Here is a 27,704-nt window from a genome sequence, read left to right as displayed (position 1 = left end):
TCCCTCAAATTTATAACCTTTTCTATCCGAAATTTAGCCAGAATTGGGTCAAGATAGCCACCCAGAGCTATATCCCATCACACTGATTGTCTCCTGAGCTATCCTTAGGGACATTACCCATTATTTTTCATTAAAAATACAGTGTTCCCCAGCATGGAATGCACTGTTTGGTGCTCGGTGCCATGGGCATGGCAGCACATGCTCTGGCCTTGGAGGTCAGCTGCTACCATGGAGCCAAGTGACAAAGAACACAGCTCCCAGTGCCCATTCAATAGATGTCCCAGTTGTGGCACTAAAAGCCTTGCTGTCAGGAGAAGAAATGATAAATAGCTTAACATGAGCCTGTATTAGTTAGGAATCCTGGCAAACAGGGAGTTTTAATTGGAAATCAATTATCAATTTACTGATAATGCTGACATTTACTCTCAGACCAAGGCTTCATTTGGCTCATTAAGTACCAGCATCACTGTGGGGACCTACTCAACTCAGAGAGATCCCAAAGGAAGAATGATTTGGATGCAGGACAGACCTTTGATGAAACCAGCAGTGCATGTGCATTAGGAAACTGTTTAATTAAGTTGCTTTATCTGGTAATAAATCTCATGGACTAAAGCCGCCAGTGCAGAGTGCTGGGTGAGGAGCAACTCAGTGTGGTGGGGACCACTGGTGAGGTCGTGCCAATGCTGGGAGCTGGCAGGGAGCATAGAGCAGTGCCACACAGACACCTCCACAGGGAGATGCCAGCCACAGAGCATGGGCTGTGATGGACGATGTCCTCCTGCACTCACCATGGTTTTCACATCCACTTAGCTGGCTCTAGCTGATTCTTTAAAAGCAAACGGGGCCAGTCCCGAAGGCCATGGTGGCTGGCAGGGATTTTCTGCCCCTCAGGAAGAGTCTTTGTTCATCTCCTTGACTTGAGCAGCCCCCTGAGCCCCCTCGCTCCTTCCCTTTGGAAGGAGATAATCGCTCTTGTCCTGTTTGCCACAGAGTGAGCACTAAATCATCTTTGTTTTAAGCTCATTTTGACACCTGCTTTTGTCTGACATCGCTTGAGCATTGTAGGCACACATCCCCTGTGACAAGGCGGGGGGTCCCACATGGGGGATGGCAGCAGTGGGGGGACACTTGGGTTTGGTTTTCCAGCGGGCCTGTCACGGGCCAGGGGAAGCAGCTCTGGCAGCTCAGTGGTTATTTGTGTGGAGGGGACAGTTGTCATTAGCAGTGAGCAGAGGATGGAGGCGCAGAGCCATCCAGAGGGGCTGCACCAGGGAGCAGGCAGGGGGGCAGCAGGTACACCCCTCCAGGGCTGAGCTGCTCCGGGAGACCAGCGATGGAGGAGAGAAACAGCTCCTGAAAGAAACCCACACTCAACGTGAGAATAAGGGAGCTGCCTGGAGAGCCTATGGGCACGAACAGGCACGAGGGGTGAGTTGCTGGAGGGACACCTGAGTGCTGTGTTGTGGTTCTCCTCTCCAGTGATAATTAACATCTGTGTAACCAGCTCTCGAAAAGCAAGCCTGCTGTTGCGACGGTTCACTGCCAAAGCCGATCTCTGCATTTTGAGAGCAGCACTAACCTCACGCTCTTGCACAGGCGAGCACTGACATGCTGACCTGCCGAGAGGGGCGGTTTGGTCCCGCTGTCTGTTCAGTGTCACCCCAGTCTCATCCAGCTGACATTCCCCCTAAGGCACAGACACGCCAAGGTCCTGGGGAGCTGACACAGCAAAGGTGATGGTGAGGTCTCTCTGCAGCAGATGCAGAGCACAGCTCCCTGGCTGCCATCCCCGCTTACCTCCTTCCCTACCCGAGGCAGCCTGCCCCTGTGGGCAAGCGATAAAGCACCCAACCAAAGGCGCTCTCACCCAGCAGGAGGCTTGTGAAGGGATTCGGTTGCCTGAGGATGGGTGCAGGCACCCAGGGCAGCAAACAGTTCCTGCGCCAGGGGCTGGAGGAGCACGGGGTGGCCCTTCCCCACCAGCCCTTGCCCAGGGAGGAGTTTGACACACTCATGCAGCATCTTCCTCAGCCTTTAACAACTGCGGTTTCAGTGCAGGGAGCTCCAAGGCAAAGATTTGTTTGAAACAAAATGGAAGAATGCTCCTGTTGGTTTTCTACCTAAATGGATTTTAGATAGAATTTAAAAGAAGAAATGGCCCCTCTGAAACATGGGGTACGTCTTGGCTGGTGTAGCTCACCACAGGTCCTCCACACAAATGGAAATTGGCAAGTTTAAACCCCCTTGGAAGCGGTGGGTTGTTTTTTTATTGGCTTACATCTCCCTTCCTTGTGTATTTGCACCATATGCCCAGGGCTGGGAGGAAGGAGCCCATCTGTGCTTTCAGCAGTTCATCTGAACAGACACAGCGGAACACACGCTGTCAGCCATGGTGAGCCACTGCTCATGGCTATGGGGGAAGGTGCTGTGGGATGGCTCTGGAGTGGAACCCTGGCCACTGCCTCCGACTGACTGAGGGTGCCAGATCCAGGGATGAAGGATGGGGAAGCCACAAGCATGGGTACAGGCACAAACACAGGCAGGGCGCCAGCCCATGGGGCTCCCGGAGGCAGCAAATACTCTGAAACCACAGCCAGTGTTTTTGAGAAAAGTTAAGCAGTTTTATTCAACGGGATGAGTCCACACTCAACCAGTGGCTTCATCTACATGGCATCATCAGCATACATGACAGAGGACCCACTCAGACACTCTAGCTGAACGGCATCTCACCATACATTACAGGGACAACACCAGAGGAGGAGGACGACCGTTACAAAGGGCAGCCAGCCAGCGGTTTCCTACGGCTTCCCAGCGGAACCAAACCCATCCCCACCAGACTTCACAGCCCAGCCACTCGGAACCAGACCAGGCTCGGGACACCTACTGCCGCCCCGTGAAAACCACAACACTGCTAGTTAAATAACACAGCCCAGGGTTTACAAAAAGGACCTACCAAGGGTACTTCAGCCTAAGGAAGAAAGTGCACTGTCACCACCACCCGGGGACCGACACACTTGCGCACGTTGCTGAAGAGTCTGTACAGAGAAGAGGCCGCCGCGGGTGCCGCTGCTTTCGAGCCAGCACCATCGCAGGCGATGCTGAGCCCCGGGGAGGGTGGGCAAGCACCAAGGAGCCCCTCGGCACGGGATGGGGCAGGTCTGCGGGAGCCGAGCCGGAGACCAGCACTTGCTCTGCACAGCAGAGAAACAGCTGCTCCGTGAAGACCCTGCTCTTGGCTGCCCCGGATCCCACCACCCGCTCACGGCAGCAGCGCGGCCGGAGGTTGTCACAGTGAAAGCTCTGTGAGCTCTCTGAAGCCTACAGTCTTTACACCTTAGAGAGGTATCGAGGATCAGGGTAAAGTCACTCATAGAACATGAGCGGGTTCCAGTTATGATACTCCTACAAGGTACGCATTTCAATTTTGTGCCAAGTTAGCTTACAGAAAAATACATTTCTTCCCTTAAATTTACAGTAGTTAAAACTACAATTGGAATACCGTGTTAAAAAGGGGTAGTTTATTCTCCAACAAAACGTCCTGGTTTTCTTGTCTTTAAAAAGAAATCAAATAAAATAAAAAGGACTTTAAAAGCAATCACCCCAGCACAACGCAACTGTACAAAGGAAATCTCGATGTGTACAGCTCCTAGGACGTTAACTCCAAGCATTTGTTCTGGTGCTCAAAAAGGCACTTAAAGATAAGAAAACCACTGTATTAAAAACCCACAACGAAACAAAACAAAGAAAAACAAAAGGCAATAATTTAATAGAAAGACATTGGAACTTGTACCGCATCTTCCAAAGTAAGAAGGGAGGAAAAAAAAACCCCAACCTCATAAACATGGTTTTGCTATCAAGTCATCTTTCAAAGTATATAAAAAAACCAGAACACTGGCAAAGTGAATGTTCTCCAGGAACTAAATGGAAAAAAAAAGAAATATAATCACTGGCAACGAACAGACAGCTCTCGTGCCAAATGGGTTTCTTCCCACCCCCTAGAAGCACATTTGCTGGTTCATTACCAGACCAGACTGACAGCCTGTTTGAACATCTGCTGCCCAAAACGACAGAGGCGTTGACCTCCGGGTTAGCCTAAGTCAGGAAAAGGGGGAAAATCATGAGGAAAAAATAAACATCAGTACGAACCAATTGTGGTAATTACAAATGTCAACAATGTTAATAGACAATTACATAAACACCATTTCCCCTTACAGCATTATACGGAGGAACAATGACAGAATCACTACATACAGTACTTCTCCCCCACTGTACACTGAAAGGTTAGCTTTGCGGCTTTGTTTTTCACTTCTTTTTATTATTACCATTATTATTATTATTACTGGGTTTTATTTTTACATTGAGCTACCTACTAAGTGCAAAGATTTGGTGAGTGGCTTTCATCTAATCTTAGCCTATTGTTTTGTACAGTTTACATGTTAACAGTTACTTTCCAGCATTTAAGCAAGTACAGCAATATATACAGAGCCAGGCAGGGAGGAAGGGACACATGCTTGTGCACTGGCACGGGAACACCACCGGGCTGGTCCCGCTGGGGTTGTGATGGGTCTGGCACATGGAGGAACATGGGGCGAGCTCCTGGCTGAGACACGAGCTGCAGCAGCACCCACGGGCTCAGCCATCGCTGCCTTCCTGAAGCCACGCTGCTCCTCTGGCCATGGGTGAGCTGGGTGCTGCAGCGGTGCTGGGGAGAAGAGGAAGATGAAGAGGGAACAAGAAACCCGCCGTGGGCAGGGACTGCTGGATGAGGCTCGCTAGCTGCTTTGCCCAGGCACAAGACAACAGCAGAAATCAGAGATAGCGGGAAGAAAGGATGGACATGGAGGAGTCATTAGTACATGGTCATGTGGAAGTGACCAAATTAAACCACGGGTCATTGCATGGAAATCTATAGAAGTAAAAACTGCAGGAGAAGCACAGAGTGTCTTGAATTCAGCGCTTACAGGAGAGACTTGATTATCAAAGTACCATGCAACCCCCAGCTCTTTCTGCATATTATTTTTTTTTCTCCGGGTTAAATGTTCAGAGGAAAAACAAAGTGTAGATTATTTTGCATAAACTCAAACTATTGTATTATATAGTACAGTACAGAAAGTGCAAAATACCACCCCATCAGATCAGTTCCGCATCTGATATGGTCAAATATGGCTCATGCTTTTCATGCAAGAAGATGCAATCTGAATCAAGACCCTCATGTGCTGCTGTGCAACTTGAAATAAAGGAACGTTGTTGTACCAAAGCCTCCTCACCCGTTTAGTCCCATCTGTTGAGATACCATTAGGTTTAAAAAAAAGAGAAAAAAAGAAAGAAATGTGTGGGGAAAGGGAAATGAAGCATCTCAAAAACTGTGTAAGCGGCTCTCTGCTTTACCACAGGTTTGTCACTAGTCCTTGTTCATTCTGAAGTCCTCAAGGAAACCAGAGTCCTGTGGACCCCGCAGTGCAGGCAGGGCAGCACCGTGCCCCGGTGCAGCAGCAGCATCCTCCTCCCTGTGTGAAGCGATGGAGCACACCTCGCTTTGTGTCCCTGCTCCTGGCCAGGGCATCACAGTGCATGCAAAGGTGTCTCAGGATCCCGCTTGAGCAGACACTCCAGCCGGCCTGACGCACACTGTCATCTGTGAATTTCCAGCTCTTCTCCATAGGCCACCAGTGAACAACATCCACTATATTTCCCCTCCCTCCCCCCCCCCCTTTTTGTAAATGCTAAGAGATGCAGAAAGTAAATTCCAGGATTGGTCTTGTATTGCTCAACGCACAGCTGCTACGTACCTCCACGCACACACACACACACAAATAGCCTGGAAAAACTCAAATCAACCCACCATCTCTAGAGAGGACATTTCAGAGCCAGTTTCTGAGGTAAATCTACTTTTTTAAAAAAGTCACTGAATTCTGTACACTTTGTTTTTTAATATATACTTCTACATAGAGCGTGTATTCTCCAGTGCCAACACGTAGACCCACCATCCCCTCCTGCCATCGGGCTGCAAGCTTGGGAAGTGTTTCTGTATGGATGGGGGTGTGTGTGCACACATATGTACATACACACACACGTATGTACAATCAACCACCAGGCCTAGGCTACGCGCTTGTTCCCCTTTAGGACAGGTTCCTCTTGAGCACGGATTTGACTTCCCGCTTGGCGGAGCGAGGCTTTGCCGAGCTGCCGGCCCTGCTCCCGCCATCCAGGCGCTGGCATTCCCGGCCCCAGCCTACATGGTGCCTGATTTATCCGCCGAGCTGCTGGGGAAGAGCTTCTCGGTGGGGGTGACGGCAGGGCTGCCCACTCCCGAGCTGCTGCTGCTGCTGGAGCGGTGCTGCACCACCGGCCGCACCGGCCGCATCGGCGGGGGCCGCAGCTGAGCCCCGGCCAGCCGGGCCGACAGCGCTGGCTTGAAGGTGGTCATCATCTCCGTGGTGGAGCTGCTGCTGCGCCGCATGGCAGCATCGGGGTCCCGGATCAGGATGGTGTGGAGGGGGCTGGCAGGCTCCGAGTTGGCGGCGCCCATCGGGGGGTTCTTCATGGGCTCCAGCGTGTCCAGGACCACATCCGGAGCCTGCTTGGCTGTGTTCTGCCTCTCCAGCTCCCGCAGCTCGTTCAGCGCTGTGCTCATGGTCTTCTCGATGTCCTGTGAATGCCATTGACAAAGGGATGTCAGCACCATCCCACAGCACCACCCCACTCTTTTGCATCCCGCCCTGTGGAGAGGCCCCCCCTTCATGGCATGTGTATCTATGGGGGGTCTCTGATCTAAGACAGAGCCTCCAGGCAAAGCAGGAGCTCTGGGAGACGATGTAAAGCCCCAGTTCCAGCTGTACAAAGGTGTCCCATGTCTCTCAAGTCAGGAGTTTGATTGCCAGCTCAAAGGCAGCGAACCCCAAGCACCATGAGTGACGGGGTGAACACCATCCTCTCCACACCTCCCAACAAGACAGGGCATCTCTACACTCCCCCACAGCACTGAGGCTGCTTTTTCCCCCAAAAAAGAAGGCCCTGCAGCCTACATCAGATGTACAGAACCTCTGCTGCCCCTGTGCCTACAGCGCAATGGCACACATGGGGCAGGATCACACAGGGATGCATGTGGAGTAAGCAGCATGATGGCAGCTTGCCGTAAATAGAAGAGCGAGGCTTCTCCCTGCACTCAGGGAGGCAGCTGGGTGAGACCAGCTCTAGCCCCTCACCGCCTACCTACCTCTGGTCATGTCTCCGGGGCATGGCCTCTATGGGTCTGTCTACAGAGACCCTGCAGAAGGCGAACCCAGTCCAACTAGACGTGTCCCTTTGAAGTAAATCAGCTGAACTGCCTACAACTGCAGTGCCAATGGTCTCATTCAGAAATAGAGGCCCTAGTTTGGCTTCACTTAAATCTGCCTTAACTGAGTTAAGGCTACTGACTCAGAAAGAGACCATCTGAAAGTGATTTAAGGCAACTGAATCAATTGTTTAAAAAGTAGCTCTAGTTAACTCTTCTCACTATCCTAGTGTAGATAAGCCCTCAACTTTATAATGCATACAAAATGCTTGGTGAGCCTCAGAGAGCATTCAGAGGATCAGCAGAAAGGAAATAAGTATCAAGTTAGCTCCTATTAATTCTTTTAGGCTGGTCAGATAATGAGTGAAAATATTCTCCCAGAGCTAAGCCACAGGAACTACCAAATCCAGCAGTCCACAGACTCAAGGTAAGTATTCATTTACATCAGCTGAGTGAGAATCTTTCACAACATTTAAAAACAATCCCCCAAAAGCCAGGAAAATTATGCCTGTCATGCTCTGTTCTCAGCATTCACCCGTCCCTCTGGAGGCTCCGCAGCCCCACACTGCTGGGGTGCCCATCAGCCAAGCCTGGAGGCTTTGTGGGCGCTGCTATCCCATCCCAAGGTGGACATGATGCCCCAGCTGAGCCACCCCTCCGGGCACATACTGCACTACGACTATAACTTGTAAACGGATCACATCAAACGCAAGCTCTTGACGGTCAGAAAAGCTGGGCAGCGTGCTGCAGAGCAAGAAAACAAGGAGCGTGGCTGGTGGAAAAGCAAACAGGACAGTCAGAGTGCCTCCCCTCTGCAACCATCATTACTTATCCCACTGAAAGCAGCTGATTCTACACAAAACAGCCTGGCAAACCCCGTGGCGCACAAGCTGCCACATCACCAACCATCCCACAGCTGCTGCTGCTCCTGCCGGAGGGTGGCATGAAGCAAACTGCCAGAAACTGCTGCAACTGGGGACACTGAACAGCCCATCCACAGCACTGCAGCCCTCAGTGCCCCAAACCAGCCTGACCCACAACTGTTCAGACACATTGGTGGGGACTGTGCCTGAACTAGGTGGTCCCTGAGAGACTGGGAGTTCTGCAGCCTGCGCCCTGAAAGGACCATTGTCTGAGATGTTAACAGGTTCGGTATAACCTGACACATAGCTGGCTGGGGGCCTCCTGCCAGTGGTAGAGAGGAGACCTTCAGGCTACGCTGGAGGTAACATGTATTTAATGAGCACTGTGGAACTGAATGGCCTAATGTGACACTGATGATGTTGCATGGCTGGAGGCATCATATTGGGATCAGCCTAACATTTTGAGGTCCTGGCTACAAACAGCCAGTAACAAACCTAAAGCACTTTTCTCCCAACACTGATCATCAGTCAAATTCTGATTTGGCAAATCCAGTTTTCTCCTCTTACAGCTCGTTATGGAGTGCCAGATGAAGATAATGCACTTCCTTCTCTGCAGGAGGTAAGAGCTGCCAGCGCATTTCGGTAGTGGATCAAATGTTTCTGTCTATTGCTTTGAATAAAAAAGGTTTGTGGAAGGAGGCAGCATCTTTTATTAGACCAACTGATACAGTTGGAAAAGCAGGCAAGCTGTCGGCTGCTCATCTTTAAACCAGTGCAGCCTCAACAGCACTGTAATTCTGAAGTGTGTTGAGATGGAAGGGGCTCTGCGGCACTACCCCAGTGACTTGTACTTTAACCTTTCAATCCCTGGGCACCGAGAGCCGCTTCACAACCCTCTTACCTCAGCAAGCGCTTCTGCTTCTAGAGATTTCTGATCTCCGAGACTACTGTGTCTAGTCGATCCACAGGTCGATCTCAGCGGGTGGCCATCAGACAAGGCCTTCCTGTCTGGGAAATTGATGCTGCCTGCACTGCCGAATGTCGCCATTCTGCGCTTTTCGGGACTGTCAATCCTGCCCCTGTTTAGAGGTATTTTGTGGGGGCTGCTAGGGCAGGCCGCTGCTCGAGGAGGAGTGTCTATGCCAGGACCCATCCCTCGGGGCGGGCTGTGGGTGTCCCCCCCCGCTTCGACGGCGAGGGATAGCTGCACCGTCAGACCTCAATCTCACTCTGCAAAGAATCCATCACAAGACTAAGGTCACCGTCTGTCAGATCGAAAGCATCTGGTTGCATGCTGTAAGACAATCGCTCAGCTCTGAGAGTCCAAACCAAACTCAAGCCTTTCAGCTCCAGAAGACGAAGGCAAGAGGGAAGACAGACATTTTAGCCAGTGCCGAGAAAGGGACAGCATTGTACTTTCTTTACTTGTTCAGATCTACATTAGCAATGCACACGAAAAACCCCTCCATGCTTGTATTATTCTGCAGTGTTTACTGGAGTCTTGCCTTCTGTCTTGCCCTGCACCACACACTGACTGTCCCCACACATGACAGTGACCACCTGTATGTTCATAGGAAAATGAGAGTTTCCCTACCTGCCCATGACTCCTCCAAAGCCATAGTCCACAATATGATCTGTCGGAGACTGGATGTCATTCTTGGAGGAGGCTTTATCATCCAGCAGCGGTCCACTGCTTGCCTCACTGTCTGCCTTCTGGCTCAGGCTGTCGGAGAATGCATCATCCCTAGGAAAAGGAAACATCCATCAGTAACAGGGCTCTGCCCCAGGAGAGAGGCTAAGGCCCAGCCACAACATGGACCTGAACATCACCACTCCAGCAGCTCTAGACATTGTTAACAAAGGCCTGGACCAAGGCCACCACTGCAGACAGCACCCAGAGCTTGTAAAGAGCGAACATCATATCCCCATATCCCCCTGCGCTGTAGTTGCCATTTTAATGAATCCAGATACAGCACTTGTAATAAAAGCGATATCTGCGAAGGACCCTGGGGCATGCCTACAGGTCAGGTGGACACTGAACAGTGCCAGGTCAACGTATACAGGGGGTAAGGCCAGTATTAAGCCTGGGTCATGCCACTTTCAGGGGTCAATGACAGATGGGGTTCAGGCACACTGAAGTACAGTATTTAGTGCTTGGCTTTATCAGCTTGAAGAAACAATCTGAGCCCACACATGGAGAAGCAGATTTCTCACAGGTCCAGACGTCTTACCAAAGTCATTAAACCTTGGAAAATCTGGCCATCTATTTCAGGTGGCTAAAGTGGACCTTGTGAAGGTATGTGATTTTAATATTCTGGATCAACACACGCCACTGTACTCACATGTCTTGTACCACAATGTACTGGTGGGGTATGAGGCCATCCACACCATTATGTCTCCCTTCCCACCAGTCTTCTGATGCCCGATGGTACAGCAGGAGCGAGGCCCCTTTCTTAAAGGAGAGCTCTCGTGGAGATCGTCCAATGTAGTCAAACTTAGCTATGGCTTCAATCTGCTCCACTTCTGCCATGGAGAGAAGCGCAGACAGAGAAGAGCTTAGTTCAACAGTCACCAGAGCACAATAAATCTAGAGACATCTCACCAGAATGGCAGTAATGCTGCTGCCCTAGCTTCCCAAGAGCATCTTCCAATGAGTACAAACCATCTTATTTTTAGATTGATCAAGTCTTTCTGTTCTTCTAGCCTTCCTGGGATTTCTCACATACTCACAAACTACCAGCAATTACAAAAAGCTACAAACCAGATGGGCAGTAGCTGAAATTTCCCTGTGTGCATATGGCATCACCACCCACACTCCCGTTTTCTACCTATTAAGTGATTTCTTTGGTTACAGAACCCCATTATCCTCCAGACTGGGATCCTGTCAAGCTCTGTCAGATACTGTGATCAAAGCCCCACCTACCTTCTCTTCCTTTCCTTATCCTGGAGACAGTTTGGCCTGAATTATTGATGAGTAACAAATCCCCCTTTGGGGATGCCCATAGAAATGATGATACTGGCTCTGGCAAGGCAGCTGCTCTGCATCACCCCAACACATCTGCAGACCTTCCAGCACTCTACCTCACCACTTCTCCACTTTTTCTAATTGAAGCTCTACCAAACACCAGGGATTCACAAACTGGGAGTTCAGGGCCTGAAATTCAAGTGGGCTGTGCCAGAACTTCACTTTGGGATGTCATGAGCACACTAGGAACCTCTGAGCTCCTGGGCCATGGGCATCACAGTGGGAGCTTCTGGTGTACCCAGAGAGGAGCCTGGTTGGCATTCGGGAGCCTGTGGAGGACCTCAGCTCTTCTGCAAGTCTGTTTCCAGCTGGGAGCACTGAATCCCAGGGAAACTGCTGCAGCAATCACAAAGCAGTGGCAGTGTTTCTCTCCACATTGGCAGAAGTCCCTGTCCTGCAGTCCATCTCACTTTGCTCTTACACAGGGGTGAAAAAGCAGGCTGCTACCACCCAGCTACCTCTAGCCAGTATTGGAGCCAGCAAGCAAGCAGTTAATGTACCTTGATTATTTGAGACTCCGGATAATGTTAAACCCCACCTGGAGACAGGCAGACAGGAGATGACAAAGCTAAAATAGGGCAAATCCACCCAGTTCCTCCAGATATGTCAGGTTCTCATTAAAGTATGGAAACTTGCTCTGATCTGTCTGCCTTATCACTAACCACAGGCTTGACATCAGCAGCAATCAGGATACGACCTGTTGCTCGCTCAGCAACAAAACCCACACAGTGGAGGAGACAGCGGAGGAGGACATGGGAGATGCTGCATCAGACCCCTGCCCCATTCCCCGCCTCATGTGAGACAGGACAGCTCGCTTCAGCAACTGATTTTCCCCAGCTTAAAATACACATCCACATCGATAAGAGTGGCAGGATGTTTGGGAGCACTACAGCAGGATCAATGGGGAATGCTCTGGAGGAAATGCTTACAGCCCTGGTGAAATGTTGAGTTTCCCATCAGGGAGGGTGTGTGGGGCAAGGCAGAAGGGAAGAAGGAATATGTAAATTCACAAAATAAAGCTGCTCCTCTGCTCTACACTTGCCCCACAGTTAATCACCCAGAAACTTCAATCAGCTATTAATGTGACCATGCAAGCATAAAACTGACTAAATGGCAGCTTGCTCGCCTTCATCTTCAGTCCTGTTGGCTCCTGTCTGCAGCTGAAAGCAGGTCCTGAGCTGTCCAGCCCAGCTGTGTCCTTGCCCTCCTCCCTGCATCCGGCAAGCCTTCCACCACCCTGCCAGCCTTGGAAGGTGTCAGCATTTTGTTGGGGCAGGAAACAACAGCCGCCAGGAAAGCAGATTAAAGGAATCTCATTGAACAGCTCCAGAAAACTAATCCCTGTATCCCACCATGGAAGCAGGTGCTGCAAAGGTCCATGCACGTCCTATGGCAAAAGCCTATACAACTTTTATTAATATGCATATTCACTGCTAAGCACACAAAACCACTGTCCCCCCCTGAAGTGCCAGACAGTAGTCCAACCTCCATTCTGATCAGGACTGAAGTGCACACTGCCCTCCTGCAGGCACAGCTCTCCTAACACAGACCCAATTTTCTGCTGCTTGCGTTTGTGCTCACCATCATCACTGGTGTGTGGCTCCGTGCCGTTGTCATGGTCAACCTCATCGATGGTGCCTGGCTCGCTGTGCGGGCTGTCACTGAAATGAAATACACCCTGCTTTCAAAGAAAGGAAGAGATTCTGTTCCTAAGGCACTTAACGAAAGCAAGCTGTTGAGGGAAATTCTGGCCCCAGTGATACTTGAGAGAGTTATGAGTTTAGTTCTCATAGGACTGACGGTCATTGTAAATCACAGCCGATCTCTGAACTTGCTGTGAGAACAACAGACACTCGCACCATGATCTTCAGGCCCAGAACACCACGTTCTGTTGCTCATGCATCTTACTCATATTTGGCAAAACAAATAGAAAGTGATACCAAGTTAAAATGTTCCGTTCACTCATTCACAGTGGGTTTTAGCATTTTATCCTCCGCTTGCATCAGTAAGGATGGTGGCAGGTGATTGATGTCAGGAAAGATTAGATCTCAGAAATGTGTGAAACTTGCACACAACTCAGTTCAGGTCTGTTATAAATACAGGTTTGTTAAAACTCAGATCTAGATGTCAATTTAAAATTGCAGCATCATTCAGACAACTGTGTAATATCAATGTTAATATCATCATTAATAACAATGTTAATACCACATTAACCACTTCTAATGTGAGAGTTTGTTTACGGAGTTTCTCCTGAAGTTTTAGTTGAGGTTTATAATGATGAGTCAGCATGAGAAAAAGAAATACTCATTGAAACTGCTTACTCTGTTTTAACCGGCAAAGCTAAAATCAAAACCAAACCTGATATATGTAAGTAGAGACTAACTGGTTAGGTGTGCAAAATCCTCTTCGTTTTAATGAAGGTAGTTATAACTAAGAACCATGCAGACAGCCTGGTATGGAGTAAGATTCTTAACCACTATAAAACTGCACAAGCATATCAAGTGTATGTCACTTGCACACCTGATTCATAGCGTTAACAGGAATAAATCCAAGAAGGCATGCCCCTTCTGCAGAGGGGCAAATTCACCCTGGCGCTGTGCACGGCTGCCCTGAGGACTAAGTTTAAACTTCCCCAAAGGTTTCCTCACACCCCATCCTCTTGGGGATCTGCTCCCAAGATCCCTTCTCCTACATTCGTGTGAGCTGGGGTCAACTTCCTGTCTGCCAGGAATCAAGCCAAAGCTCTGCATTTTGTCACAGGCTCACTCTTGATGTACAGTGCCAGAAGATAGGGGGATCTGGCTTTAAGTTCTCCAAACAATGAAGTCCTGCCCCCGCTCCTTACCAGTACTCCTCCCCTCCAGTCATGCACTTCTCATAGACAGGTCCTTCCAGTTCTCTGTGGCTGGGGAAGATGCCCTCGTGGTTGATGATGATGGTTTTGATGACCTCATTGACATGGGCTTGGCAGGACACCGGATCCTGCCCATCTGGAATGTGCATCAGAGTGGGCCCAAAGCAGATGGCCAGGTTGTAGGGATCCATCATGTTCTCATCACTGTACTGTGACAAGCTGCAAGCACAAGCGTTAGGGAGGCACAGTGCTGACTTGCTCTGTTCATTCAGAATAACCTCCCACCACCACCACCAAACCCCCACCACCCAAGAAAGTGACCATCACTGAGCTGTCCACCTTCCCCAGACACACAGCCATGGCTATGCAACGCTGAGGTAGAAGCAAAATACAACTCTCCTTGGCAATACCAGGAAGGACTCGAGCAACAAAGACAGGGAAGCCCTCAAAAAAAGGGAGGGCAAGGGGAAACTCAGTGAAAGAGGAAAACAGAAACCAGACTCACTGATTAAGGAAAGCAAAAAGATATCTCATGACAACAATGACAGCCCGAGGCAGAGTGATGATGATTTGCTGGATCTGGTGCACTCTCTCGCTGGGGTTCTCGATTTCTGGAACACATGGATAGAAAACATATCTTTAAACCTTCTCAGGACCAGGCAACACAGCACCAGAGGGCCTTGTTACAGATCTAGTAGCCCACTATGCAAGGAAAAGAGCCTGTTTCTGGATTTGATCCACTGGTTTGGGACTAAGATGCAGAGAATTGGGCATAGCACTTTTCCATGGGTGAATTTCAGATTCAGATTCAGCTCAACAGCAAATAAAGATATCTCCACAGTTTTACTTTTAAAATGCTTATGAATTATTTAGTTCATTCCTCAACAACTACTATGTTCCTCAAAAGCTTGAGTCACCATGGCACTGGAAAATGGATCGCTGCTTGGATTTCTAGTGCAGATTTTTAAATGAGGTTTTTATTCACTTACTCTCAGGGGTTAGCCATCAGACCCTTCTGAGCCCTTCTGCTCCACTCTCCCACTGATCTTACTAAGAATTTGATCGGAACTGATTCTGGGTCAGCACTTCAAGATCCACTTCTCCCCACAGCAGTGCACAAAGCCCATAGCTGCTATGAGAAACCAGGTTCTTACTGTCAGAAGGAGGGTGACTTAGAGCCATCTTGCCCTCAGTGCCAGCTTGCTCGCCCAGGCACCTCAGTGCTGCACCTTCATCATCCTGCAGCCCTGCACCAGAAGGATGCTGAAGCCCCTGCTCAGGCACCTCCTTCACCTGCAGAGCTCCAGCACCAAGCCACTGAGGGGGCTCAGCACTGTCCTGCAGCTGCTGGCAGCACATTCCAGCCCCCAAGGTACTGCTTTTTTAAGCTAGTATCTGCTCAGTGTATCATGTAGCTAATCAATCCTTTCATTTTACAGAAGGCAGAGAAACAGTACCAAAGCTTTCTGAGGGCAGTCAGCCTCTGATTCGTGGAAGAGATGCTTACTTTACTGTGCTGGCTCAGACTTTGACATTTGCTAACCATAATAAAGTTCACTGACAGCATGTAGCTGGGCTGCCATTTGTTCAAAATTCTGAGCAAAATATGGCTTCAGTATAAAGATAGAAATCTTTATAGTATTTCATTTTGGAAATTCTTTCTTTTGAGGAATGCACTTATCCCCTGTTATTGCTTGCTGGGCTCTGTACTTCTTCAGCTTGCTTTTACTTAAGAGGACATTTGTTAAAAAAACAATCATATAAATAAAAGCTGGATAAAAAGCTGCAGCAATAGATATCTGTTCTGAAACCCAGAGGAACAAATTGTCTTGAAGCACTCGCCTTCTTCACTTAGCAAAATATTTCAACTGCCTGGAATTCAGAGGAATTAGAGTAATCATCAATCACTCTACAACACAGGCACACCTCTGAATAAACCTTTGCAAACAAAGTGCCTTTTCTATCCATCTATTTCTCATGTGCCTTTGAGAAATGCTTCCATATAAACCCTCAGTCTCCCATGAGCAAAAGGAAAAGCCAGCCTTTCCTCTGTCACCAGCAAGCCCATTGAATCAGCTGGGAATGATGCAGTATGACAGCTTCCAGGGGCACTCAGAGACCCTGGGACATGGGCAGCAGCACCTCCTGCAAAAACCTCACTCAGAATAACCTCAGCAGGAGCCCAGGGAATCACGGTGGCTCTGTGATGCACTGCGGTGGGGAGCCCAAACCACGCGGCTGTGTTTAACCTTTCCACCATAATGACAAAATGAGGCAGAACCTCTTACAGCGCGGGTGGCATTTTACTGAGCAGTAGCTCTCAAAGAAAGAAGGTTTCTTCAATCTGTTTGGATTGTGACACCAATTACACTGCCTGTATTTATGTGGCAGAAAGTCAGATGCACTTAAGGTCAGGTTTTTAATGGGAACAAGGCACTTTAATTCATTTAAATCCATTCTTAATTGCAAGGCAGCAACAGCAGCAGGAAAAGAAAGATGAGGAAAAGGAAGATTTTTGTTAAAATGAGAAAAAATAGAGAAAAGAGAATACTGCTCAGAAAATTAACAGATGATGTTTGCAACAAAAAATTCCCAAAAGCTTAATAAACTGTGCAAATTGGCATTAATTTGGGATGGTTCCAAAGCACAAGCCTATCTGCAAGCACAGATCACATCACCTAGCACATTTCCCAGCACTGAAGGGGATCCATCCCCTTCTCTGCAGGCTGTGCCCTCCCAAGCTCCCTGTTCTGCTGCTGCAAGCCCCTTGGGGAGGGCAGCCTGGGTGAGCACTGCAAGGCAGGCTAAAAATCCCTGTCTGGGGCATGAAACTGGTGCAGAAACAGCTCTCTTTCCCATGTCACAGGTGAGCTGCACTGTTCTATACATAAAACTGAAAGGCAACAGTGAATTTCCTAAAGCTAACATACAAAACAACTATTCTTGAAAAATAAAAGCACATTCTTCTCCTTCTGGAACAAGCCCATCCCTGTGTCATTCCCCTCTAGATATCATCTGTCTGTCTTGACATTACTAAATCTCTAGCAGTTATGCACATTAACATTAAGCAGGGGGGAAGGAGCCATGAGCAGTGAAAGCCAAATGCAGGACATCAGTACATGTTCACCAGTCATTCCCCCTGAAGCTACCCATGTACTGAGACACTCAAACCCTCAAACAATCCTGATGTCTGTAAAATAAAGTCATCCTGTAGCCAAAGCATGCAACACACTCCTCCATCATCTCCAAAACATCAGATGCATTCTGCTTTCTTCCTTTCCCCCAGGGAGTAATTTTCATGACTTGCCAATAAATATATGTCATCACTACAAGGTACTGAGAGAAATAAACCCCAGCTGGGATATTTGTTTCTTCAGTTGCAGCAGAATAAGTGGAGCTGGGAGGAGAATTCAGGACAGAACAAGAAGCAACCAGGCTCTCCCTGACAGGAACCCAGACCTTTGTGACTGAAAACCCCCAGTTTGACCTCTTGCTCACATCCCAGAGCACTTTCTGAGTCCCTTTGGGATGAGAAATGCGCATAGCAAACACTTGGAGAACAGCTGATGGAGTAAGGTTGAAACCGAGTCTGTAGATCCAAAGGCTGGAGAAGGTTTGTGAGTAGCCAGGAGTTACTGATCTTCACTATGTTTAGTAGAAGACACTGAGCTAAAGCAGCAAAACTCCTTTGGGTGCCAGGAGCCACAACTGCATGACACGTGATGGGCAGGCACAGGAACTGCTGTTACCCACAGATCTGTGCAGGCAGGACTGCAGCCGACCCTGTTCAAGAAATTAATGACTCCCATTTACTTGCACCACTCTATTCTCCCCAGAAGAGCTGTCATATGTACTTACTTATAGTAGATATCAAATCTTGAAACCTTTCCTTAGGAAAGAGGGGGTTTTCCAGTCCTCGGAAATACAGCTTCAAGACTCCAGCCACTGAATTAATGTCCCGCTCATTTTGATCATCAGCAAGGGGATCTTCACCTGCCCAGAGAAGAGTTTTCATTTCCAGCATTACTATCAAGTTGGACTTGATATGCATTTTTAGCTAGCTCAGAGGAAACTCTGAATTTCCCACAGATCAGAAAACCCTCCTCTGTGTAGAATGGTAATGCTCTGCATTTTCCCAACAAGAGAAGAGCTTAATAAGGTTCTCTGTTACACAGCTTCCTGCTGAGACATGCTATAGCCCTACCTACTAAAAACCTGCTTATCATGGGTATTTCGAACCTTTCCTGAAGATGAGGATGTTATTAATCAGTTCTCCTTCACAGTTTCCAGCCCACTGCATTTTTGCATTTAAGGCAACAGCAGAGAGAGCTGAGCAGATCTAAATGATGGTGGGTGAAAGCCTGAGAAGACAGGCTTAGCTGGAAGATGCAATTATGCCTCTGGAATAGACTGAACGGTTCTAGATAGCATTGTACTGACTTAAATCTATAAAAGGCTTTCAATGCCTAAAGGATTTGGATACCGATTCCTCTTAAATCTGATGTGCAAATCCTCCAGCCTTTGAGAATCCCACCACTGCCTTACTCACTGGCCTGGCCACCTTCACCCTGATCCTTACAATGCTCTCAAAGATTAATGCCATGGAGGCCACTATTCCCACCTAGACTGTCCCTTTCACAGCTCCACCTTCGCTTGCTGACAGCAGGACTGCTCTGCCCTATCTTGCCTCACACCTTCAATGGGATTTTCTCAACAGAACCACTGCAACTCCATAACCAACACTGTTCCCAAGTACACACAGCAGTACTGCTCCTCCCTTGACAAACCACAGCAGGAAGGAGGAAAATGGATCCAACAAACTATTTTATGTCTCTCATGCACCTCATGAATGACTGTGGAAAGGATCTCTGCACCTACCCTTACTTCTCATACTCTTTCCCTAAGTGATTCTTCACTACTGCTGGAGATACAATACTGAGATACCTAGAAGGGGATAAAAGCTCCTTGTGTCTCGTAGCAGAAAGGCCTTCAGCACAGGCTTTACACAATGTCTAATGCACCCAGCTCACACTGAAACTCCCAACAACCATCTCTGCTCCCAGCAGAGCATCCCAGCTGTAGCTGCACACACTGGCAACACACCTCTCTCAAATGAATTCTTGATGTCGTTGACTTCCACCTGGGAGCCAGGGACTCTGAAAATGCCCTGCTGCTGAAGGCCTGGAAAAGAACAACGGTTTAGAAGAGATTTCTGTAACTGTTATGTGGTACTTTCTGGTGAAGAACAGCAGAAACCAGGAGTCCATGCACCCAGAAAAGCTCAGACTAAGAAGAGGATAGGCTGTTACAATTAATTTCTGCTTGTATTCTCCAATCAAGGCCCCCCAGATCACAGTGATGAAAAGGCTGCCGCTGGCCTGGGGCCTGAGCGAATCGTTTAACCTGAGTAAGCACTAACAACACCCAAATATTACCAGCCATCAATGCTACACCACAGGCAACGGCACTGTAATTATTACATGAGCCTATGTATCAAAGGCTGCAGGCATCTCTACTGTATTTCACTGCTAACCACAAGTACTTAATTTCCTTTGCAGAAAGTTTGTTGGAATTACTGAATCAACTTACCATACAAATTGATGTAACGAATGCAGCTTTCTACTACAAGTGGAATAGCCTGTCCTGAATCCTTCATGAGAGGAAAGGAAAAAGTTCAAAGTTACTGGTTTATTGATAACAAGGCATGGGAAATGCATTAAAGATCACAAAACCAGAGATGTGAAAATCAGTGCCATGGAGTTTAGTAAGAGGACAGGTAAGAAAAGGAGGCGTTACACACATCAAGCCATCAAAAAGTGCTGAGTATACTATGTGCAGCCAGTTATGCACAAAAAAAGCTTTCATCAAAGTGTGTGAAAGGCTGCTGCTCACTATCTGGTTGAGGCAGGGAACCGATGCAACAGGATCACAGCTATTCCATTTCAAAGGTGTAGTGCTGAGCTGAAATAAAACTTGTGCTATACCTGATGAAATAGGCTTCCAATAACAGAATTTACAACAATATTTCCACCTAAAAAGCCATTGTCAGCAGATACTAAAGAAACCCAAACACCAAAACACCACGGGGTGTAAAATGAACTTCTGGTATCTGATCCTGTTATGAGTTTTGGCTTTTGTTTCAAAGCTGCTTCTCTCCAGGCCCCTTGTGGAAGGAGCTCAAGGAGAAACGTGAGCCGTGTCTGACTGCCTAAGTGCACATTTATTTTCCTCAGGGGCTTCATTTGGTTGTTTTTTCCAGTAGAGTACAGTTGCATCTCTCTGGTTAATTTACTCCGTCTCGTAGACGGGCCTCCAGTAAATACCTGATTTCTTGTTCGCGCATTCCTCCTTCCTCTGAGAACACAAAAAAGCAGCAGAGCGGGAGAAAAAGAAAAGATTAAGCAAGGATAAGTTCAGTTAGAGGTAAGCATCTCTTTCGGAGGCCATGAACGCTCAAATGCAATGGCAGCTTAGCAAGGTCCAACCCAAGCTTTCAGGCTGTCCACCCTCCCTCCCAAACCCCATTTGGCACACTGCACCCAAGCCTCAGCGACCTGCAGGAAGAGCCTCTTGGATTTATTCCCTCCATGACCCTGCGGCACTCTCAGAGCCCAGGGATGCTGCCAGCCCCTGCCTGGGCTGTAGGGAAAGCTCTGGGAGAGCTGCCCTGGTGTGGGGGGACCCTGTGCCCCATGGGGCCTCCCAGACTCGAGGACAACCCCAGCAGCACAGCACTGTCCCTGAGGAGTCTCTGCTGGCACAGGACACCCATCTGCTCAGATGAATTTCCACTGCAGATAATTCCTCCTCCACAGCCCTGGACAGGCTGGACTTAAAAATCAGTTTAAGGAAGGAATAATTACAAGTATTAAAGGGATTACTGGCTTTGTCAGTCGAGTCTGTATATTACTTGTGACTGTGCACTGTTTATAAACACTGCCCTTAGGCTTATGGCTGCACTAAAAGAGCCTAAGAGAATAAATCTGAGACGTACAATGCTCATTAGTTTACCTAATCCAACAGTTTGTCATGACTGCTTCCTACGGTGCAGTCCTTTTTCACTAAAGCTTTCTTCAGCGCAGGATTTAAACGCTCTAAGCAACTGGGACGGCATTGCTTCCTTTGGATATCTTTCCAGCAGCCAAGCAATAGCAAAGTGCTGGATTTTGGAGGATTAGCAGCTAGATAGCTGGAGGTGTCCTTTGGGACAAATGCCACATCCACATCTCTTCATTTTTCTCCTCAAATCACTCCTTCTGGGTAATTTCCTGGGACAGGCAGGGCCCCTTCCATTGGGACTGCACTGATATTAATTGAGTTCGTCTGAGTTCATCCCAGCTTAAATGAAGAAAATACTCCGGCCCACATTTATGAAGGTCTTACGCTGCACGTTATCAGCAATGGTTTGGAGGAGACGACTCAGCAGCTGCTTAGGAATCGCTTTGCTCCAGCACTGGAAGCTGAGCCTGAGACCCTGGCTGAGTGCCGGCACGGGTCACAGAGCAAGCTGCAGTGTCACCTCTCCTGGTGCATTCAAACACTAGGATTTTGGGAGCAGCAAACAGCTCCGCACTGACAAGGCTCTCACCGGCTACTCCACCTCTTGGGCCTGTGGGGAAGGGGCCTTCAGACTCTCAGTAAGTACCGAGATGTATCAGATGGCATCAGCCACCGATGAGCCCTTGGCACTGAGATAAGCCAGCTGGGCTGGTCATTATTAATGTATTTTATTTAAGGATGAGGATAGCACGTCTACCCTCCCACACAGCCAGCCATATGCACAGTATTTCAATTCAAGGCTTACAACCAGGAAGCACTTTCTGGGAGCGTATGAGTCATTCCATCTTCCTCAGCTACAGGGAAATGACCACGAAAAACGTATGGAAAAAGGGAAGGTGGAGGGCACTGTTGATCCTTTGAGGATGCTGGGCTGAGCAGTCCTTGCTGTCTGATCTTCCTTCCCAGGATGGGTGGAAGCAGCACTGGATGAGGGGGACACTCAGCCAAGAGTGCCTTGTGCTATACAGCCAGCATGGCCAACGGCCACGAGGGTCCTCACTGCTACCTTCGCCCTGTGCTGGTGACAGGAGGAGAAATGCAAGGAATAAATGAGGGGAGGGGACAGCTATGGAGAGAAACTGTCACTGAGGCAAAGCTTGTGCTGGCCACATCAACTGGGTGCAGGGCAGACTGGAGAGACCCCATAGAGGAAGGAAAGCAGCCAGCATTTAGGACAGGAAAGCCACCATTACATTCAGAGCGTTCATAAACTCTTACTGTCAGCCAGCGAGTACCTTAATGAATGTTTCCATATTGCCGTTAAAGAGTTTATGATTATAGACTGAGAGAGGCCTAGGTCTCCTCATTTTCTGTGGCTTAGGGGGAAGACATGGGGGCCTGGGAGAAAATGGAACAAAATAAATCAACAAAACACCAACATAAATGCAATGACAGGGTGAGATCTCAAAGGTTATGACCGAGAATAAGAAATCAAACAGAAAAATCCCTCTGTGAGGACTCGACATGTGGCTCCATGCACTCTGCAGCCGCTCACGCTTCAGCATCTCCTGCATGGACATGGCTCCACTGAGGCCAGGGGACCTGCAAAGCACTGAGCTCCACACCTCCACATCACACAGGGCTACCTGACCACTAACTTGGCTAACTCATTTTGGAGCAAGTGCTGCCTGCAATGGCCTGACTTCTGTGGGTCCCAAAGGCGAGGCTGAGCCTGGGTGCAGCTGGTGGGTGTCTGAACAGCAGCAGAGCTAACCTCTAGGCAGCCCGGAGCAAAATCAGAGCTGTTCACTACTTCAAGTCAAGGTCAAGACCGCAGCCTTTATTTAAGTAATAAATGCAAGTTAATCTTGATAATAGAAGCACTTAGCAGCAATAAGCCAAACTACCACCCATCCAACTACTTTCCATTCCCATAACCTTCCTGTATTTCCATGTCGGACAGACTTTAACCGCAGCTGCATACTGAGCAATCTAACATGTACAGCATGTACAGCAATCTAACTAGCTGTTGCTGCGGGCTTCCTGCAGTCCTAGTTCCTATGGTAAAAAACAGTTGTCCCCAGAAGTCAGACAGTGACAGAGCAGTAACTATACCAAGAACCACAGCCTGAATGAACAACGGGTGGCCAGGAACGCTCTTCATGCAGAACTTGCTTCATTCAAGCCAGAGAGTAATAAAGCTGCTGAACACAGCTGGTCCTAACTGTCTTTGGTACCCACAATCTGTAGCTACAATTCTCCCTCTCTGAGATGCCAAGTATCAAAACTGCTGCTCAGTGTTTGTGCTAGTGCCAGGGATGACATTGTAAAGTCAAATGTAAAATGAAGGCTTTGGTGCTCAGCAGGGTTTTTAACACCTGCCTCCTACCTCCACCAGTTCAGTGCTCCACTGGCCTGAAAAAGGACTGAAAGCAGCTGAAGAGTTCAACTGATTCCTTGATATATCCAAAATAAACCACAGCTACCCCTGGAAAACTCTAGGGTATTCCTGTTTATTCCTAAATGGAATAGATGGCCAGAAAGAGGAAAGTGGGAACATCTCCACCTCCCTGTCGCTAACTTCTGTTTGGGATTCACAGGGATGTGAATGGGTTTTCATCTTTCTGGCAGGCACTCCTAAGATTCAAGCCACCAAACAAAAAGGTGAGCCTAGTCACCACAGATGAGCAAACCCACCAGCACCTCTGTAAGAACAGAAAAGGTAGGCATGAGCATTAGGAAGTGGCATGACCCTGCCCCTAATAGTTAGTGACTGAGAGTGCTCATCAGTGCAGAACAGACCTTGAAGACCCTGTTGACTTCAGCAAGGGTAACAGACACCTACTGCTTCTGGAAATGAGGCCATGGAAATGTGTAACTTATTTTAGTGCACTGATGAGGGCTGCTTTCATTAACGCTATTCACATTTTTACTTCTTCTTCTGATAATGAAGGACATTAAAACCAAACTGACTAGATCTAGTAAAGGGAGAAAACCAGCATAAAATCTCTAATCAATTTCTGATCTGTCCTCTGCCCCCAGGCTGTATTGACGCTTGTAGAGGAGATATCATGACTGCAAATGCAAACAAAATGAGTGCTAGGAGCCTTCATGCAAAAGTTCTCACAGAGCAAAGTCGAATGGGAATGTATGATTTACATAGAGCTACGATGCAAAGGTGATAGTTGTGATCTGCTGGTCCCTTAATCAGACGCGTTTAATTAAGAAATTTGACTCGATGCTCCTATAGCTTCTAACCACTCCTCCAACTGGTAACTGAGGAGCAGAAATGACCGCTGTCCCTTATAGTGCCCACCAGCTGAGCAGCCCTGTGCTGCAGACTTCAGCCCCAGTGCAGTTTGCTGCCGTGTGATCTCTCCTGGGTGATGCCCTGGTGCAAGGTGGCAGGGCAGCCTGGCCTCCAGCGCTATCTGGTGGGAAGGTTGTTCTGCCTACACTTGCAGCACTGCCTCACACAAGAAGGAGATTGTCTCTTGTTTGTTTTCCTTTGTGAAGTAAAAGCAACTGCTGAAACACAAGCAAACAGAAGCAGCAGGGAGTTGTGCCATCATCCCTCATGTAGGAGGCTGTTATTCATTCCTTTGATTGCTTTGGCCTGTGACACCACCACCCCATGGGCACCCACTCCTGATAAACAAAGAGCAAATTCTCCCTGTAAGCTTACCCAGCCATTTGGCTGTGCTTTCCTTAAGCAGCTCCACAGAGCCCTGCCAGCACACCCCAAGGTGCTCACCTCCTGGGCTGTGAATAGCCCCACCAGCCCTGTGCTTGCAAACACACCAGGGGCACGGAGGGCATCATGGTGCTGCAGAGCAGCACTGGCACCCGCAGGGAGAGGCAGCAGATGCAGCAGGGTTGCTAATCCAAAGGGGACCTGGGAGCACGGTCAAGGGCAGCTCCTTGGAGCACATCAGTGCAGTGATACACTGTGCCGCCCTCACTCTCTGGCCTGAGGCTGGAAAGGCCCCTCTTTGTCCTCACAGCACCTTGCTGCCCTGCTCTGCAGCCCCAGTGGGTGCCCAGTGCTGACGCCACTCTCAGCCTGGCACCAGCAGCACAGTCCCCTCCAGCCGGAAGGCATCCCGCTGTCCTGCCCTGTGTTAAGGCAGCCTCTTTCCTGCCTGGAAAGGCAGCCCAGGCTTTGCCATCTGCTGCAGCATTTCTGACATGGAATGTTGGGTTTTAGGGTGGGTTTTTTTTTTTTTGCTGGTACAGCAAATTTTATTAAACACTGAAACAGGGTTGTAAGAAGATAACACAGAGAGATTGTTTATATTCTGGGGAGATGTTTGGAGGCTTTGCTGCCCTGTGTCTTCTTGCCACAAAACTCATAGCAAGCTGTGGAGATGCTTTATGGACTGGACACAGATCAAAGTCTCCTCCCTGATAAATCCACCCCCAGCACTATCTCCTGCTGTAGAGGGATGAAAGTCTGAACACAGGCATGCACTGCACTGCTAGGCAAGGAAGCCAGAGCTGGGAGAGGCTTACAGAGACTTATCAAAGTCCTTCAAATGAACAGGGATGGTAGGGAGCAGGTAGACACCCCTGTGTCACACTATCTGAACACAACCTAATCTCAGCTATGCTACAAAGGCACTGCACCGTGCTGACACAGCACTTCCAAGCACTTCAGAATCAGTCAGCTAGAAATTACACTGCAGCAAAAACAAGGGCCTGTTTGTCATCACCCTAATTAATCCACTCCAGGCAATGCAGCTGAGAAGCAGGGCAGTGATGTGGGGAGCCTGGGATTGCCTGCCCTCCAGCCTGCCAGCCCAGGGCACCTGGTTAAACCTGAGCTCTGCTAAGCTGTATCAGTAGCAAAGCAAACAACCCTTCCCACAGCCACCCTCTTCCTGCCAGAGCGAGCCCTTCCCAGCAGCAGATGAAGTGGAAGAAACCGCTCACCTGGTTGTTCCGCATTCAGCTCTTTCACCTGCAAGAAACACAAGTCTCCATCATGCCTCCACATTAGTCACCACCAAATGACTGTTAAAACACATTCGCACAGGCACTCACACACTCACTCCTGGTTCTGTGAGCCCTGAGTTAAAGGCTTCTGGCAAGAAGCAGCTGAACGTGCCCAAGGGCCTCGTAGGCTGGGGAGATGCCAAGCTGGTTGCTATACAAGCCCTCACCAGTAAAAGACATATTAGAAATTCAAGATTCAGCCACAAGAGAGGGAAAATGTCTTCAAATCCCACTTATATTAAAGGTTTATTTGCTATAGGAAGCCCATCTTGTAAACAGCGAGATGCACTGCGGGTCCTTGCAGTAAGTGCTCATTTACACCAGCTGGGGATTGGCCAAGCCCAACAGGAAAGGGGCAGTCTGATAAGGGCTGGAGCCCCCAGGGAGGCCCTTGAGATTATCCAACTGCCTTGTGGAGGACCACTAATAGCACCTGGATGCAGCAGAGTATTCAGTTCCCCAGCTTTTCCTGTGAGATAACAGCCCATCTAATCACCATCAGGCAGACTCTATTCTGGCTGTCAATATTCCCATTCCTTTCGTGTATTTTTAGTGCTTGGATTTCAAATAAATGGCAGCTATCACCACTGATAAGATCTGTTCATTTTTTAAACGTATTTGTCAATCCACTGAAAAAAACTAAACTAGTTTCACGTTCTGGTTGTGCCTTTCTCCCGAGGCCAGGAAAGCTGCTTTATTCTTCTTTTTAATACAACACATAAAAGGAAGCATTTGGCTGCACATGCCTCCTTCCTGCTCTCCCTTGGCACCTGTGGAAAGCAAGCTTGCAGCCAATTCCTCACTGAAAAAGCAAAGAATTCCACACAAGTATTTTGCAAATGCAGACTTCTTCCTAATGAGAATCAGCTCATGCTGAAACGCAGCATTTGGTATTTCTGGGCTAAATATTTGCTGAACGCCTACACGGCAAGATGATCCCATGGCCTGGGAGAAATTCAGACAGTTTTCATGTGAAAATCTTCCTTGGGGGCTTTTTGCACAACTCTAGAGAATTCAAATGCCTGACCTTGTGCTCTTCTTCCTAAGTATGGCAGTAGTATGGCTCTTGTGTGAGAGAGCAGGATGGTGATCAAATTGACCTTCAACGGATTCATCACTTCCTGCACGAATCCACAGGAGTCTTGGCACCATATCCAATAAACAAGTTCTTTTCTGCATCAAGATCTGTGCTCTAAGGGAACAGCTTAGATGGGTCCAATTTCTGTGCAGCATGTGCTGCATCCCCCTTGCTGAGGTCAAAGCCTGCACTCAGACCCATGCTGGAAGGGGATGCAGGAGGGCTGTCACTGACCTGCTGCCGCAGGGTGACGAGGGGCTACGGTGCTACATGGAGTTCTGAAACTCCTGGGGAAAGCAAGTGTGTTAGTGTCTACCCTTGCAGCTTGCCTCGTGTTTACATATTGTGCCTTGACTTGGCTCAGTGTTCAATGAGTGGAACATACCGCAGGATCTAACTAGAAGATGCATTTTAAGGCTAAAAAAATTTGGCAGAGAAAACATGTTTGGCAAAACAGCCACAAAAAAAGCTATTCCTTTTTTTTTTTTTTTTCCACTTTGCAATGAGGAGTCCAATTTTTGTATAATTAGAACAAGACCATGGACCATTTGTGTATTTTAATTTACATATATTCTCTCCTGTTGGAGAACTGGGACACAACACATGTCTATCTT

The 27,704-nt window shown here is 48.4% G+C and overlaps 1 protein-coding gene across 1 annotated transcript in view; it reads right to left on the bottom strand.

Annotated features, from left to right (window-relative positions):
* Positions 1-2,597: 2,597 nt before the first annotated feature.
* Positions 2,598-27,704, bottom strand: part of SRGAP3 (SLIT-ROBO Rho GTPase activating protein 3) — a 119,560-nt gene continuing 94,453 nt past the window's right edge. Inside the window, 13 exon segments of the mRNA XM_030500523.1 lie at positions 2,598-6,649; positions 9,041-9,322; positions 9,324-9,369; positions 9,734-9,883; positions 10,482-10,662; positions 12,746-12,825; positions 14,010-14,237; positions 14,524-14,629; positions 17,877-18,011; positions 19,122-19,199; positions 19,608-19,668; positions 22,313-22,415; positions 25,950-25,977. Of these exon segments, the coding sequence (XP_030356383.1) occupies positions 6,233-6,649; positions 9,041-9,322; positions 9,324-9,369; positions 9,734-9,883; positions 10,482-10,662; positions 12,746-12,825; positions 14,010-14,237; positions 14,524-14,629; positions 17,877-18,011; positions 19,122-19,199; positions 19,608-19,668; positions 22,313-22,415; positions 25,950-25,977 (1,895 nt within the window). The 3' untranslated portion in view covers positions 2,598-6,232.

The sequence above is a fragment of the Strigops habroptila genome, chromosome 11, assembly GCF_004027225.2.
Source record: "Strigops habroptila isolate Jane chromosome 11, bStrHab1.2.pri, whole genome shotgun sequence".
NCBI lineage: Eukaryota > Metazoa > Chordata > Aves > Psittaciformes > Psittacidae > Strigops > Strigops habroptila.
This window is presented reverse-complemented; position numbering and strand designations above follow the sequence as displayed.